General features: G+C 43.5%; 1 protein-coding gene across 2 annotated transcripts in view; it reads left to right on the forward strand.

Annotated features, from left to right (window-relative positions):
* golga7b (golgin A7 family member B) overlaps positions 1 to 17275 on the forward strand; it is a 44679-nt gene that overhangs the window by 6594 nt on the left and 20810 nt on the right. The window contains exon 1 of one of the 2 annotated variants that reach the window (XM_062976362.1): positions 2017 to 2571. The exons of the other annotated variant lie outside the window; for it this stretch is intronic. Within the exon in view, the coding sequence (XP_062832432.1) occupies positions 2032 to 2571 (540 nt within the window). The 5' untranslated portion in view covers positions 2017 to 2031. Of the gene's footprint in view, positions 1 to 2016; positions 2572 to 17275 lie in introns of those variants that run through there. 2 annotated transcript variants of the gene reach the window in all.

The raw sequence follows: 17275 nt of genomic DNA on the forward strand, positions 1-17275 counted from the left end.
CCTGAAGACTACCGCACCTAGACCTCTCCAGGGTCGCAAAAACTCTGTTGCGCTTCTCCCCGGGTCGATAGTGACCGTGCTTTCTCCTCCCCCATATCACCTCAATGGGGCCACCACCATGAAAGCCTTCTTCCCCCTGATGGATAAACTGGGTGGAATTGCCAGTTGCCGGGACTAGTCAGCTGTCCTGGCAAGGAGAGCCTCCAAGGGTACTTGTTTGTTTAGAGAAGGAGCTTCTCTCCACTAATGGGAGAGAGGGGTCAGTTGATTTATCATCAACATGAATGGGAAGGTGACTAAACAAGACTGGAGTCTTGTTGTGGGATTCGGAGATAGAGTAAGCATGACTTAGAATTGGGGATTCTTGAACGTCAATACTCAGCCCGATGTGCAAGGGGCGAATCAGTGGGTCTACCAGAACCCTCCTGAGAGTGATGCCCCATAGTTGCAGTTTGGGCCCACATAAAAACAATTTTTCCCTTAATATTTTATCTTCCAAGCCAATGATAAGACGCAAAGAGCGGTTCCAGGATTGGTATTCTCTACAAAGCCAGTCGATTGTCTTGATTCTCACTTCCGACCAGCTTATGGATAAGCAAGAGATACCTGGACTGCTCGCTTAGAAGTCCACCTGCCTCTGTTCAATAACGAGTCTGAAACTTCCACTGCAACCTTGTTTGTTCGTAATAGATGTTGAGAGTTGCAGGAAGTCTCCAAAGATTGTCCGGCCAATTCAGGGGGCAGCACAGTGTTAGACTTCTGCAGGACATTGTTGGTTTCCTTCCCATCCCCCCTCCCCAGACCCATTCCCCCAGATAAAAGCCCACCCTCCTCTCTAGTCCCTCTAAGGCCTGGACCGACGACCACCTTCTGCTCCTTGAGCTTAATTTCTCCATGGCCTTCCGGAGTGTTTAGTTCCTCATTTGAGTTAATAAGCCTGGTTGGTATAGTTGTTATAGTGTCTGTAGGAGAAGGGTATTTCACAATCAGGGAAATTCCCTTGAAGAGATGGTCGAGCTTCGCGTTCAGTATTTCCAGCTGCTGCAGGACAGTACCGAACGATTTCCCCAACAGATCACATAAGTGCGAGAGTTCATTATTGCCCGGAGTTTCCTTCCAACTCATTTCTTATTACCTTCTCAGAAAGCCTTCCTATAGTATGCCACTCTGCTCTTTCAAAATTAGCACCTCAATCCTATAGTCTCTTTCTGTCAAGCTTTCACTCAGCAGTATATCCACCAACATACACAGACCATCAATTCACATTCTAAACCCTCAATTACCCATCAGTAAACTCACGGTACTCTCAAACCTAAGTGATCGCTTCCTATGACATTAATACCAGGTTAAAACCCGCTACCTATCACGGTCAATACAGTTTCCCTGCATAGAGATAAAAGTTTCTCACTCCCGACTCTGTAAGACACACATACACAAACACATACACACAAAAGGAGGGGAAAAAAAAAAAAAGGCAGGCAGCAGACTATGACGATCTTATAAATGCTGCTTAATACAAGTCCACCCAATTAAAGATGTCTCGAGGCCACCTAGTTTGATGTAAATTCCAGATGCAGGAGAGCAGAGCTAGCGAAAGTGTCTTCCCTAGTAACACGAGGTCAGAAGAAGACTAGTGGAAGCCACCCGGTCCGGCGTGGCCTCCAAACGCCTGGTTCTGCTTGTATAGCCGATGCAGCCGATGCAATGGGCCGAGGGAGGCCGCCCGGTCCGGCGCGACCTCCTGAGGCTAGAATTTCCTATGTAGGGGCCAAAGAGGATTGAGGCAGGTCGCCCAGTTCGGCGCGGACCTCTAGGGCCAAAGTCTCTTCAGCGCTGTTGCAGGGGCTAGATCCTTCTCCCAGGTAGCCAGGAAAAGGCCAAGACCAATGGCCGGCAGCCTCCCTGTTCGTTGCCTCCGCAAAGGCCGAAGGAAAGGTCTGTGAAGGGGGGGGGGGGGAGGCCGCCCGGCTCGGCGCGGCCTCCGGAGGTCTGAATCTTTCCCCCTGAGCAGCCAGCAACAGACTGAGACCGATGCCAGGAAGCCGCCCGGTTCGGCGCAGCTTCCAGAGTCTTAATGAGGCCGATGGAAAAGGCCGAGAGGAAGACCCGATGGAGAGGGCCGAGAGAAGGCCCGAGGGGGGGGGGAGCGGAGGCCGCCCGGTTCGGCGCGCGCCCCACCGCCGGAGAGGAGGCAGCTGGAGCTGGGATGGGGGTAGGCCTCCCCAAACAACGGGCCCAAGCCGGCGAGCAGCTCCGAGAGGTCGCCCGGTCCGGCGCGGCCCCCACGGCCGAGGGTGGAGGGAAGGGAGGAGGCCCAGTCAAGGGTGGAAGGAAGGAAGGAAGCCTAGCCGAGGCTGCCCGGTCCGGCGCGACTTCAAACACACCAAAAGCGCTAGGGCAGTCGTCTCACGCTCACCATTCCTGCCGCCGCCAGCCGCCAGCAACTCCACGCTGCAAACTCAAGCGGCTCTCAAGGTTCTCCGGATGCACCTTTGGAATGGCGGACAGGACTCCTCTCTCCTCCTCCTCTCCTCGCGGACGGAGCCCTCGGAACAGTTCAATAACCTCACAGTAGGTCACAAACCCCCCAGGGCAATGTACCAATCTCGCCCCTCTAGTTGGTGACGAGGGGGGGGGGCCCAACCTAGGGACTAGCAGCAGTTCAAGATCCTCCCCAGCGGAGCTAATCATAGGGGCTGTTAACGCGCCGCCATCTTGCCCACAAATGTGGGCAAGTGACAAGCAAGGATGGGGAATCCTTGCATGTGACAAGCAAGGATGGGGAATGAATGGCCTTCCAGACATTATTGAACTATGGTCGCCATCAGCCATAGTTGGTGTAACCAATGACAAGGGATGGTGGGATTTGACATCCAACATCTGCAAATTTGGCAAATAAACATTATTTACATCTCAGTGTAAACATAGTTTCCTTCACTGTGTTTCTCCTTTTGCTTTTTCTACAATTGGAGATATGAAATCTGCTTCACATTTTCTATTTGTTCTATAGCAGTGGTTCCCAACCTTTTTTTTTTTTTTTTTTTTAAAAACCAGGGCCCACTCTCTAACATTAGTACAAAAATGGTTACAAATCAGTTTTTGGTCAACTTTAGATTTGGTTTGGTTATTTGGGGTGCCGATTCAGAAAATTGCATTTTCTGAATCTAGTTTCTGATCCAGAACATATGCCATCCAGTAGTTGCCATCTGCTCATCCACAGAAAACCATATTTAATAATCTAGAGCTGATGTGGTCTATCCAATGCAATAATCAGCTCTGTGAAAAGGAGCGGAAATAAAATAAAATAAATAAATACAGAGGAAAGGAGGTTCGCAGACCAGATTTTCGTTCTTGTGGCCCACTGCTGGGCCATAGCCCACAGGTTGGGAACTACTGTTTTATAGCATCGATCCACAGCATACATGAGGAACCGGCTACTTTTCAGGATTCCAATTCCCAATAGTCACAGCTAACTAGTAGAGAAAGATGACAAGATTATAATAATATAGGTTGAGTCTCTCTCTTGTCTGAAATGCTTGGGACCAGAAGTTTTTTTGATTTTGGAATAACTATTCGCGTATACATAACAAATGGGGGATATGGAAAAGGAGCTTTTCCTCTAGAACTGTCAGCACATTTTGCTCTTTTAGCAAAGTTGCCAGGAGGATACTGTAGTGAAAATTTCCCCCATGTGTCTTTCATTATCTGGATGCAGGTGGCAGTCAATGGGGTCACTTTGCACTTGTCCTCATGGCTTTTTCCAAGGCACCTGCCCTGCTGTGCATGAAACATCTGAGATGTTTACTTTTTAAAGGGGTTTTGTATAAGTGGGATCTTTTTTTTTCTTTATCAGGGCTCATTGAAGACAAATTCAGTGGGCACTTTTTTAAAATGTCAGAAGCGATTTGAAAAACTGCAAGGACTCTGAACTAGCCTTCTTTCCCCAAAGACAAGTGAGCAGCTGGCAGCAAAAATCTTCAGTTTTGGGGGTACCTTGGTTTTTGGATTTCTGAATAAGGGAGACTCAACTAACAGTGATGAGATTATGAAGTAAATTGAATGTAATAGATATCCTAATGGAGGTGAGTATATCAGATCCTAATTCAGTGTGGGAGTTTGCATTGACAAGTTTCAGTGATCCCTATAATTTTTGGAATTTAATAATAATAATAATAATAAAATTTCCAATTTTATTCCTGTTTTGCATGGGCAGTTGGCTCACATATTGAATTGCTTCTCCAAAGATAGATAGATATTAGATAGATAGGTAGATAGATACAAGAGTAGTTTCGCTTCAGTTCATGTACTCCCAGTAAAGAAAAATGATTGTTTGGGGTCATATGGGGGTGGAGCTAAATTACCTGAAGAATTTATTTGGAGTGATTCAAATGGGATATTTACTGATTTGCCTTCTGTGAATTTCAGATAAATTTTTGATGGTATGATTTTATATTAGCATTCATATAAGTAACTTGCTCCATCCTTGAACTTTTGTGCAAAATGTAGACATACCTACTTATTTGTTAGACCAGTGGTTGCCAACCTGTGGTCTGTGGACCACCTGTGGTCCACAAGAATAAGATATGGTCCGTGGCCTCACCGTTACTACTACTGATAATAACACAGACCAACCAAAACAACTTCTTTTGCTACTTCATCACACTAGAGAAAAAATCCACTTAAAATCCAGTTTCTGCCTCCTGCAGAATTCTTGGGTTTGTAGTTTAGTGAGGCTGTTAAAGGCTCCTCCCTAAACTACAAACCCCAGAAACTGGATTTTAAGTGGATTTTTTCTCTAGTGTGATGAGGCCTTTAGTCTGTTCCTGGGGTTATTTGGGGTGCTGATTCATAAAATTGCATTGGATAGACCACATCAGCTCTAGATTATTAAATATGGTTTTCTATGGGCAAGTAGATGGCAACTACGGAATGGCATATGTTCTGTATCAGAAACTAGAGCTGATGTGGTCTATCCAATGCAATTTTCTGAATCAGCACCCCAAATAACCAAACTGAATCTAAAGTTTATGAAAAACTGATTCGTAACCCTTTTGGTACAATGTTGGAGAGTAGTCCCTGATCAAGTGGTCCCTGATCAAAAAACGTTTGGGAACCACTGTGTTAGGCCTATGATCTGAATCTTTTAAGTACTTAGCTACTCACTTGCCTAAAGAGTGGCGGTTTTGATGCTGGAGATATAGGCAATGCATGCCTTACACATAGGGATAACTCAATATGCTGCAGGTGGGTGACACTGGCTGTGATCCTGATCTCTAGCTGACTTAATGAAAAGGTTAATTTCCCTTGTTTTGCTCTTCCATGTGATGTCACTGCCTTGGCAATAACAAAGGACTCCTGGGAAGGTGCACCATCTGCCAGATGCTGTCAAAGCCAGTTCTCTGTGTGCAAAAAGCAAGGCTCAGATGAGTGAATTGTACAGTTCTCTGTGAGAACCTCTTTCACTCCAAATTAGGGAAGAGTTAAGTCTTTTCTTCATAAAATGAGGGGAAATGCATGGGGGGAAAGCCTATAGATATGTCCAATGAGTGTAGACATATAAATTCTTTGTGTGTGTGTATATATATGCTGGCAGATCCTACCTAAATTATGCATGAAAGAAATGTATCAAGTGTGTGGAATGTATGGCTGTGGTATATTGTTGGACTGCAACACCCATCATCCCTGACTATTGCCATGTTGTTGGATGGTGACATTTAAAATCTTTGCAAAACCTGCAGGTTTCCCTCATATAGGTTACAAGATGACCACATGCCACAATTTGTATCAATCTATATCAGTGGTTCTCAACTTGTGGGTCCCCAGGTGTTTTGACCTATAACTCCCAGAAATCCCAGCCAGTTTACCAGCTGTTAGAATTTCTGGGAGTTGAAGATCAAAACATCTGGGGACCCACAGGTTGAGAACCACTGATCTATATGCATATGTCATGCTTTTACCCACCCAGAAGTGTTTCGTGCAAAAGAAAACAACAACCTAGTAACAATAATGGAATGACTGCTGGATGTGGCTGTTAAGTAGTTTGGAAGATATGACCATGGTAGTAACTTCCATGTGATATTAGGGTTATGCTAATAGTGAGGGAGAGATTATATAATGTTGTTCCCTTAGGACTTGCTCGCTTTTTTTGAGAGAAGTCTCAAGAGTGTTGGGTCTTCTTTAGTATCAGCACGTTCCTCATTTTCCTTTTTCTCTCCACACTCCTTTCAAATGCTGCTGTGTGTTGCTGTGTCCCGAAAGATGGGAAGCCGGATGAAAGGAGAGGCACAGAAGCAGAGAGATGCCTTTGGGGGCCAACCAGGCAGACAACTTTAATTATATGGTATATAGTACAATATATTCTAACTAACCGCTAGCTGTTTCTCTAAGTGCTCCCTTATCTCCCAGAGCAGCATAAAACCTGGGATGGATTGTGTGAGAAAAGCTCTGGGCTTTCATATATATACCAGCTGGGAATGTGGAACAAAACCTGCATAAATGTACACTGAGTCAGTATTGCACCAGTTCTAAAAATAACTCAGCATTGCCTAACCCAACAACCTGTGAACACCCTCTCCTGCCTCCCCCAGTGCATATGGGGTGACAAATTCCATCTCCCCGGTTTGAGGAACATCCAGCCATTTAGGATAAAGCTGAATCATAGAGATGACAGCCAAGATAGCTGAGATCATTTGTTTCTCACTGTCTCCACGTGAGACCGGTCCCATTTGATGTTCTGGCCTGTTTAATCAGTCACAATACAATTCTCAGCATTGAGAGCAATTGCCTCTTCACAGACAATGCTTATCTTATATACAGATCTCTAGATCTTGTTGGGCTTCACTTCCTGTCAACTTCAGTCATCAAGAGATGATAGGAACTGCAGTTGAATTATTTCTAAACGAATACAAGTTGTTTGCCCCAGTTTTCTAATAGTATTTCTCTTGTGATATTTGTGTTTTTGCCAAATGACTTTTGCAGACTTTTAAAACAATTTTTAAAAACCCACAAATTATATTTGGCTTTAGCAGAAGTGGTGTTTATGTGGTCCTCCAGCAGTATCCATGATCCCCTACATTGGTTTTGCTGTCTAGGGATGATGGGAGACAAAACCCGACAAAATTTGGAAGTTGAGCTACATGTTTCTTACCTTTGCACCAAAGAAAGGTTTGGAACAAAATAAATAAGGGTGCAAGTGGCACAGCATATTAAAGTGCTGAGTTGCTGAACTTGTGGACTGAAAGGTCGCAGGTTCAAATCCAGGGAGCGGAATGAGCACCTGGTGTTAGCCCCAGCTTTGCCAACCGAGCAGTTCAAAAACATGCAAATGTGAGTAGATCAATAGGTACTGCTCCAGTGGGAAGGCAATGGCATTCCATGCAGTCGTGCCAGCCTCATGACCTTGGAGGTGTCTATGGACAATGCCGGCTCTTCTGCTTAGAAATGGAGATGAGCACCAACTCCCAGAGTCGGACACGACTGGACTTAATGTCAGAGGAAAACCTTTACCTTTACCTTTAAGTGCTGAATAGAGATATTTCTTTCACAACATTTTCATTCCTCTCACGAACTCTAGCCTGCTGCTAAAATGCCATTGAGACTACTTTCACAAGTGAATGTCTGTTGAAATGGTGTCTAAATTCTAAATGCCACATTGCCTTGATAGCTCAGTAGTTAATGTCGCCATCAATTACACTGCTCCTTTAGTTCTTCAGAACATTGATGCGTACCTTGAACTATAATGTCCTCCTCCTATAGCAGTGGTTCTCAACCTTCCTAATGCTGCGACCCCTCAATACAGTTCCTCATGTTGTGGTGACCCCCAACCATAAAATTCTTTTAGTTGTGACTTCATAACTAATTTTGCTACAGTTATGAATCGTAATGTAAATATCTGGATGCATTTTCATCCACTGGACCAAGTTTGGCACAAATACCTGATACACCCAAATTTGAATACTGGTGGGGTGGAGGGGGATTGATTTTGTCATTTAGGTGTTGTAGTTGCTGGGATTTATAGCTTGGCTACAATCAAAGAGTATTTTGAACTTCACCAATGATGGAATTGAACCAATCAGGGCACATAGAACTCCCATGACCAACAGAAAATACTGAAAGGGTTTGGTGGGCATTGACCTTGAATTTTGGAGTTGAAGTTCACCTACATCCAGAGAGCACGGTGGACTCAAAACAATGATGGATCTGGACCAAACTTGGAACTAATACTCAATATGCCCAAATGTGAACACTTTTGGAGTCTGAAGAAAAGACTTTGACATTATGGAGTTGTAGTTGCTGGGACTTATAGTTCACCTACAATCAAAGAGCATTCTGAACCTCACCAACAATAGAATTGGGCCAAACTTCCCACACAGAATCCCCATGACCAACAGAAAATACTGGAAGGATTTGGGAGGAATTGACAGTGATTTAGGGGAGATGTAGTTCACCTACATCTGAAGAGCACTGTGAACCCAAACAACAATGGATCTGGACCAAATTTGGCACAAATTTGGAAGGATTTGCAGTCTGGTCCCAAAAAAGGAAGACAAGGAAAGACGGAGAGATCTTCAGTCTTCTTTGCCAAAGGGGTTTTCTGATGGTCTTTGGAGACCCCTCTGACACTTCCTTGCGACCCCCCCCCCCCCGGGTCCCGACCCGCAGGTTGAGAAACACTGACCTATAGGCTGGTTGGAGAGATATACTGATGGAGTTGCTCTTTTGGAGACACTGTGAAGGAAATGAGATTGTGCCAGATGGAATCCCCATTGCTGGTTGAAGAACACAGTGGGCAGCAGTGGGTAGTAGGCTTTGATTTTTATCCAAGCCTTGGCTTATTCCTCTTGCTCCATTCCCTCTCCATAACCTTTCAGAAGGAGGTCACGAGGCTTTGCTAGTGTGATGGGAAAGCTGGAAGCATTCTCTAGAAATGATGCTTGACCTTGAGGCTCAGCATTGGTCTGGCAGCCGATGGATGTGGGAATGGGGGCTAATAGTTCAGAGTTCCTTCGGTCAGTCTTCTCTGGAGGTTTGAGCAGTATTCCTTCTGTGCGCCCAGATGAATGGTTTTTGCACTGGGTTGAAGTGCAAAAGATGCCATTGGATGGTATGTGGGGTTGCTATCTATTTATGGCATGGGGCTTGTCAGATCACCCCATGCCTTATGTGACAAGCCCTATGCCTATGTGACAATAGCACAGAATAGCAGCAGCCCTGTACAAGCAGTGACTTCTGCTGGGTTCTCTGTCACTGGCGTGAGTGATGGCTGGAGTAATGCAGTGCAGCACTAGCCCTGGGCAGAAGAGACAACGAAGCACGCGGAATGGGGAAGCCCAGTTGAAAATTCCCTTCAGGAGGATTCACTGATGAAACATCCCGCTCTCTTCACTTCATGTATTTCATCACTTTGGTGATTGAATGGGGGCAGACAAATGCTCCAATCAGTCCTGCCTCTAATTATTGCGAAAGATCAGGAAGAATGCCTGTATATCTAGAGAACCACAAAAGAAGCCATCTCTGGTTGAACTGGTTAAAGGATTTTATTTTGCAAATAAAATAAGCACGCCAAGAACCCCACCATTCTTCACAACTTAATACATTGATTATAAGGGACTAGGCCAGATGGGTTTCCATGCTTATGGGCAGCTGCACAGGGAGAAGATGCCAACATTGTCCCCTTTAGCCTCTCTCTGCAGACAGCATTATCATGTCAACTGATGGGCCGTAAAAGAAGGTAACATTGATTTTCCTTGGAATCCAAGTTTTCAGGATCCTATTTTATTGGAGTACCCATCTCATAGAGCTTTTTGGAGACCCCAGGGAGGGGATTGTAGTGGTAGTGGTTAAAAGTGTAGTTATGCCTTTTCTTAGAGGTAGTAAGAATTACTTTTTTTCAGATTGCACTGTCTGTGCTGGGTGGGGAATTCCTTAGCTGAGCAACTGAGGAATGGACATCAATGAGAGGCTGAGGGGTGTTTTTTGGAGAGTGTGTGTATGTGTGTGGAGAAAAAAGGACTTGGGGTAGAAAGGCAATGCTTGAGCCCTTTACAGTGGAAGACCGCTGTGAGTGCGCAAGCGGAAATCTTTTATTCATACATCCAAAGGCAGAAGCGTTGCCATAGAAACACAGCATGTCCCTTTTGCCTGCTGGGGAGAGGACTCCTGATTGGCGTCACAAAAGGATTGGTGTCCACGTGGCACAGGAAAGCGTGGAAAATGGGACTAGTGCATAGGGGGCTTGCTATTGACAGAGGAAAACAGAGCGTTAGTCAATTCTATATTTATCTTTATACTCAGGCAATTCCTGAACAGTAACTCAATGTGTGTGTGTATTGGTAATTTCCTTAAATGACACTCAGCATTCCCCATAGGGCATAAGGGTCAATTTAATCACCTTTTTGGCCAACCTCTTTGAGGAGTGACTTAAAGAGCTGGGCATGTTTAGCCTGTAGAAGAGAAGGCTAAAGGGAGACATGATGAGGACCATGTGATGGGAAGTCATAGAAAGGAGTTAAATTAGTGGTACAAATTTTATTTGAATGATTTTAATGTGTTTTTTAATCATGTCTATGTCCAGGGAAGTCATGATACTCTTCTACTTTGCCTTGGTCAGGCCACACCTAGAATACTGTGTCCAGTTTTGGGCACCACAATTTAAGGGAGATGTTGACAGGCTGGAAGGTGTCCAGAGGAGGGTGACTAAAATGATCAAGGGTCTGGAGAACAAGCCCTATGAGGAATGGCTTAAAGAACTTGGCAGAAAAGGTTAAAGACCTTGTAAAACTACAACTCCTTTAGTTCCATACCATTGAGCCATGGCAGTTACATTGTAGATGTAACCCAAGTTAAGAAGATGTTTTGACACACAACCACTATTGGGCCATGTCTTTGTGAAAATCTGGTTTAGTTAATTTTGAAAGTTACAAATAAATTCTGTTTCTGCTCCCACCCTGCTAAAACACAGGCATTGTGTTGTTTTCTGGAACAACAGAGGACGCTTTTTTAGAAAGTACTTCCAGGTACAACAAGTGAATTTTGGTTGCACTAAAGCAGTGGTTCCTAAGCTGTGGTCCATGGACCACCAGTGGTCCCCAAGAACTAAAATATGATCCGCGGCCTCTTGTGAAGCCGAGGCAACAGGGATGTCAGGAGGGGAGAGGCTGACTACCCACGAAAGGTGCAGCAACGAGCCTCCTGACTGCTGCTTCTCTTCCTCCTCCCTCCCCCTGAGTAGAGCCATTTCATGTGGTGCCTGGAAGTGGGGCGCCTTGTTGTCTTAGTTTTTAAGTCTGTTCCTGGGGTTATTTGGGGTGCTGATTCAGAAAATTGCATTGGATAGACCACATCAGATCTAGATGATTAAATATGGTTTTCTGTGGGTGAGCAGAAGGCGACTACTGGATGGCATAAGTTCTGTATCAGAAACTAGAGCTCCTGTGGTCTATCCAATGCAATTTTCTGAATCAGCACCCCAAATAACCAAACCAAAGCTAAAGTTGACCAAAAACTGATTTGTAACCATTTTGGTACTAATGTTGGGCAGTGGTCCCTGGTCAAAGTGGCAACTGGTAAAAGTGGTCCTTAGTCAAGTGATCTTTGGTCAAAAAAAAGTTGGGAACCACTGCACTAAAGGAATAAAAATGTTGAATTTGTAAAAAAAAAAAAAAAAGAACAGATAATTTTCCCTTGCTAAGCTTTGCTGTCTGGGCTCAAACAAAATCTCTGTCAACCCAGTAGAGAGTATGGCACGGAGCAGCATAATCTAGAAGTGGTTATTTAATAACTTTAAAATTTTTTGATCATATTAGAATGTGCTCTGGAAACTCTTGATTTATTTTCAGATTCTGGACAGCCCTCCTGTTAGACTAGGAGTGGAATTCTGTTGGTGACCTAGACAGGTTTATTCTGGGTTATGCTTATATCTGTCACTTCATGGAGATGACAGAAACTGGTATTCCCTTCTCCTTCCATAACCTCTCTCTTTCTCATGAGGAAGGCAATATTCCTGGCCATTTAGCAGTTACTAGAGGATGACGCGGGAGGGAGGATAGCACTGCAATGGCTGGCGGCACTTTCTTCCCTGGATCTGCATGTATTGTGGAGATTCAAAAAGCAATATCTTTACTCATTGCCAGGCAGTAAACTTGCAGCTGGATGCTATTCCAGCACTCTCTTGAATGCTAAACAGCACTAAATAGCTGTGGAGGCACATGTCCCACTATTGTCGCAGTGTTACGTTTTGCAAGCTATATGTAGAGTGTCCTCTTTGATGTTTCTTATTTTTAAGTCTCTTCTTTTCCAATCAATTCCCCACCCCCACCCCAGATTATCTTAATTAAAGGATGATTGTAACACACATATGTGCTATCATACTGAAATGTATATTTCCTCAACTGAAGCTGAGTATTTATATTGAATGTGCACACATTTTTTCAGGATGGGCAACTTGTGGCTTTTCCAATGTTCTTGGACTACAACTGGCAATAGTAAATTGTAAGGGCTGATGGAAACTGCAGTAAAAAAACATCGCCAGTACAAATACCCTCCCCATTCTATAGTAACTTTTAAGAGACATACAATATCTATATTATTTTTTGCCTTTGCTATTGTCCTTAGTGGATTGATATACATCCCAGATTGTTCTTATTTAGATAATATAAAGTTTATGCAGTAAATCTATCATTTTTGCTTACCATATATTTTAATCTGATCCGAACAACCCCCTTTGATTATTCTGCCAAGCATTACTTCTAAACCAATGTTTCTGCGTTAGTACAGGGTTTGGAAATGTTTAGTTTTCTGCAGAGAACTACAGATTCTCCAGGTATTGAACATTCACTTCCATTGCCAAAGGCAGCTATGGGGATGAGGATTATTATTATCCAAAACACCATTTAGTCATGGGTTCCACATCCCATGGGTTCCACATCCCTGATTTAACAGTATCTGTAGGAATAGCAATGTTTCCCAGGCTAGTTGCATGGCTCTCTAGACCTACATCTGTGCTTACTACAATATTTCCCTACTTGTTTCCATAACTACTTTAAAACCCACTGAATTCAGAGAAGTAGCTGGGTCAGCAGAATTACCTCATGTTGTTTTTTCATTTAGTGTAAAAGCCAGGCCACTCATGTCATGTGCAAATTGAATAGGACTGATAGAGCCTGTATCAGTGTCAGCCAGAGCTGGGAGCAATGATCAATTTTCTTGGTAGGTTAATCAACTAAGGCTTCCGTTGCACTTCAGATTTGCAGTGTGATTAATTGGTACTTTTGCCTGTGCCGACTTTGAGAAAACTCCAGAATGGAGAAGGTGATCCTTGCTACTCCTTAACCATCTCTGCTTTTGCTCCAGTTGCAATCCTAGCCCTATCTTTGTGTCCTGGAGTGTAAGAACCATGCAGGATTCCTCCTCTAAATGCAATGAATGTTTCTGTCTGTGAATCAGTCAGGCTCACAATGTGTCTGGCGGCAGATGCAGTCTTGACCTAAAAGGGGTTGGCTTGAGCCCATTAGGCAGCTGGCGTAATTGCTTGCCGTAAACCACTGATGCTGGCAGATTCCTCTCTCCACTGAATGCCACAAGTGATTTGTGAAGCACGTTTTCTTCCCAAGGGCAACTCACGTCCTGCAGGCAAATTGGTTTTCAAATGTCAGCAAAATCTTTGGAGAAATGACAGCAGCTGAGGGAAAGCCTTCTATGTTTGTCTTCGATCCTTTCAATAATGAGTTGCAAGAAGATTTAATCCCCCCACAATCACCCAAGTAGTGATGGAGTGAGGTTACCCCTGGAACAGAGACCACTGGTGATTGCAGTACAAAAAATTAAGGAATGGCCTCAGTTATTCAGAACCTACTTGTTTCACCCTAGATCAGTGGTTCTCAACCTGTGGGCCACGGCCCAACAGCGGGCTGCAAGAATGAAAATCCAGTACGCAAACCTCCTTCCTCTTTATTTATTTTATTTTATTTCTGTTCCTTTCTGCAGAGCTGATCATTGCATTGGATAGACCATATCAGCTCTAGATGATTAAATATGGTTTTCTGTGTGCGAGCAGATGGCGGCTACTGGATGGCATATGTTCTGTATCAGAAACTAGAGCTGATGTGGTATATCCAATGCAGTTTTCTGAATCAGCACCCCAAGTAACCAAGTTGAATCTAAAATTGACCAAAAGCTGATTCATAACTCTTTTGGTACTAGTGTTGGAGAGTGGGCCCTGGTTAAAGTGGACCCTGGTCAAGAAAAGGTTGGGAACCACTGCCCTAGATGCTTACTTTTAGGTATATCTATAGACTGGGGTGGGTAAAGTATAGCCTACGGGTTGCAAGTGGTACCTAAACATCACCTTTGTAAATCTGAAGCTATGCCTCCAATTTTCCAAAGCCTCCCAATCCCTCCAATTAAAAAAAAGGCTGTTATTGCCAAGGCAATTTCTGCCTGTAAATTGAACCAATTCACAGCAAGCATGAAAATGGACAGGTAAACTACAGGTAGGAGTCCCTGGTGGTGCAGTGAGTTAAACCACTGAGCTGCTGAATTTGTTAACCGAAGGATCAGAGGTTCAAATCCAGGAAGTGGGGTGAGCTCCCGCTGTTAGCCTCAGCTTTTGCCAACCTAGTAGTTTGAAAATGCAAATGTGAGCTGGGAAGGTAACGGTGCTCCATGCAGTCATGTCGACCACATAACCTTGGAGGTGTCTACAGCTCTTCAGCTTAGAAATTGAGATGAGCACCAACCCCCAGAGTCAGACATGACTAGACAATGTCAGGGGAAAACCTTTACCATTACTAAACTACACCTACCACCCACAGAATTCCTTAATTCTGTATTCTAGACAAAATGGTGATCAATCAATCAAACAAACTTTATTTATATCCCACCCTATCTCCCCATGGAAACTTGGTGGCTTACAACATGAAATAATAAACAATAAATTAAGCAAAACAAATAAACAATATAAATATTCAATTATTAAACATAAATCATGTGGGAACATGAGAGAAGCCTCCCACAAGGGTGATAAAAACATCAAAACATCCAGGTGTTCCCTGGGCAATGTCCTTGCAGGTGGTCAATTTTCTCACACCAGAAGCGAATTGCAGTTTCTCAAGTCGCTCCTAACACACACACACACACACACACACACACACACACACACACACACTTAGAAAGCAAAAATACCAGGATCACAGCCACCCAAGTGAACAAGTTTGGGTATTTTGGATTTGGAGATTCCAGATAAGGGATGCTCAGTCTGTAATAAAGAATGTCAGGGCCCTGCTCATTCATTCTACCAGAAATCTTATTGGCATTCTTGTAAACTGAACACTGATGCATATGACCTGTCTCATCAGACGTCTTAATTATTTCCTGATGAGTACCATATATGACACTGGCTTTACCTTGGACAGTTCCAAATCTGCTTGCTTTCACAAATGTGACACCTTCCCCAGGTCCCAAAGTACCCTAGCTGCATTACTGTTCAACCACCTATCCCTTTCGTTCTAAACTGCACTCTATGTAAAATGCCTGAACAGGTTTTATGAGTCCAATCATCTGGGATTTTTGATGCTTACAGTGAGCTGGACATGAAGTGAAATAAATCTTTTAGCATTTCTTTTTTGAAACCGATTTACACAATGATCTACAAAATGCAGCTGGACATTTATTTCTATTTCTGAAGTGTGGAAGAGGGATGTGGTATTTGAAGATCTGTCAATGTAACTTTGGGTACACTTTGCAGATTATTGCATGGAACAGCATTAGTCAGGGAGGTATGCTAAAACATTTCCATTGCAAAATTGCACTGCAGATAAATGCAGGTCTGTAAAACCAGGTAGAATTCCGGACTGAGCCAAACACCTCCAGCATCTGTTCAGGTACATGCAGCAATACCCAGTGAACAGCTGGAGTACCATTGACTCTAAATCATCCACTTTGCTGATGGAGAGATGAAGAGAGAGTTTTTTCAGAGTGTCAAGCTTTTCAATAATCCATATTGCTCCTTGTATTGGCTTGAATTACAAGACTTTTGGAGGAAATTTATTACCAGTATGCACCTTTGCACAGTGTGTCTGTCTATCTGTCAAGGGCTTGGGCTGTGGTAAATTTGAAGGCGTCAGGTAGGGAACAGGAAAGCAGAGTGTGAGTGGCAGGCTTGTTTTCAGGTTGCAGCAGGAGAGGTATATTCCTGGCTTAGAGTCTGGCTCTGGTTATTCTGCATATTCTGCATGTGAGGTTGAAGGAGACAGGCAACTTGGATAATTTCTATACCTGAATATATATGCAATGCATGTAGGGCCCAGCATGGTGTAGTGATTTGAGCCCTGGATTTTGACTCTGGAGACTAGATTTTGAATCTTTGCTCAGCCATAGAACCTACTGGACAACCTTGGACAAGTCTGGCTTTCTCAGGCTGAGAGAAATGCAAAGGTGAATCCCTTCTACATATATCTTGCCAAGAAAACTCTGTGATAGGTTCACCCTGGGATTGCAATAGGTCGGAAATGACTTGAAGACACAAAATAACAGTATATGTACACATCATCCCTTGTCATAGGAAGAAATATGTTTTACTCTCAAGTAGACATGAATCTTGTAATATTTTTGAGATTGACTAGCATAAGCTTTCTGTAGACTGGGTTTATTTCAACAGATGCAAATATAAGTGCAAATGAAGTACAATGAAGCTACAGTAGAGTCTCACTTATCCAACACTCACTTATCCAACATTCTGGATTATCCAATGCATTTTTGTAGTCAATGTTTGCAATACATCATGATATTTTGGTGCTAAATTCGTAAATACAGTAATTACTACATAGCATTACTGCGTATTGAACTACTTTTTCTGTCAAATTTGTTGTATAACATGATGTTTTGGTGCTTAATTTGTAAAATCATAACCTAATTTGATGTTTAATAGGGTTTTCCTTATTTCCTCCTTATTATCCAACATATTTGCTTATCCAACGTTCTGCCGGCCCGTTTATGTTGGATAAGTGAGACTCTACTGTACTTCCTCCTGAAGATGAATACTTGCTGTTGTTTGCTTTTGAGTAATTTTCGACTAAGGTGACCCTAGTGTGAATGTATCACTGGGTTTTTTTGAGGATTGAGAGCATGTAACTCACCCAAGGACATTTAGCTGGTTTCCATGTCCCAGTGGGGGAATTGAACCCTGGATCTAGGGTTATAGTCTAAGGGCTCTTCCACACTGCCCCTTTATCCCAGGATCTGTTCCCAGATTATCTGTTTATCCCAGGTTATCTGGCAG

This window comes from Anolis carolinensis, chromosome 3, assembly GCF_035594765.1.
Source record: "Anolis carolinensis isolate JA03-04 chromosome 3, rAnoCar3.1.pri, whole genome shotgun sequence".
In the NCBI taxonomy this organism is placed as follows: Eukaryota; Metazoa; Chordata; class Lepidosauria; order Squamata; family Dactyloidae; genus Anolis; species Anolis carolinensis.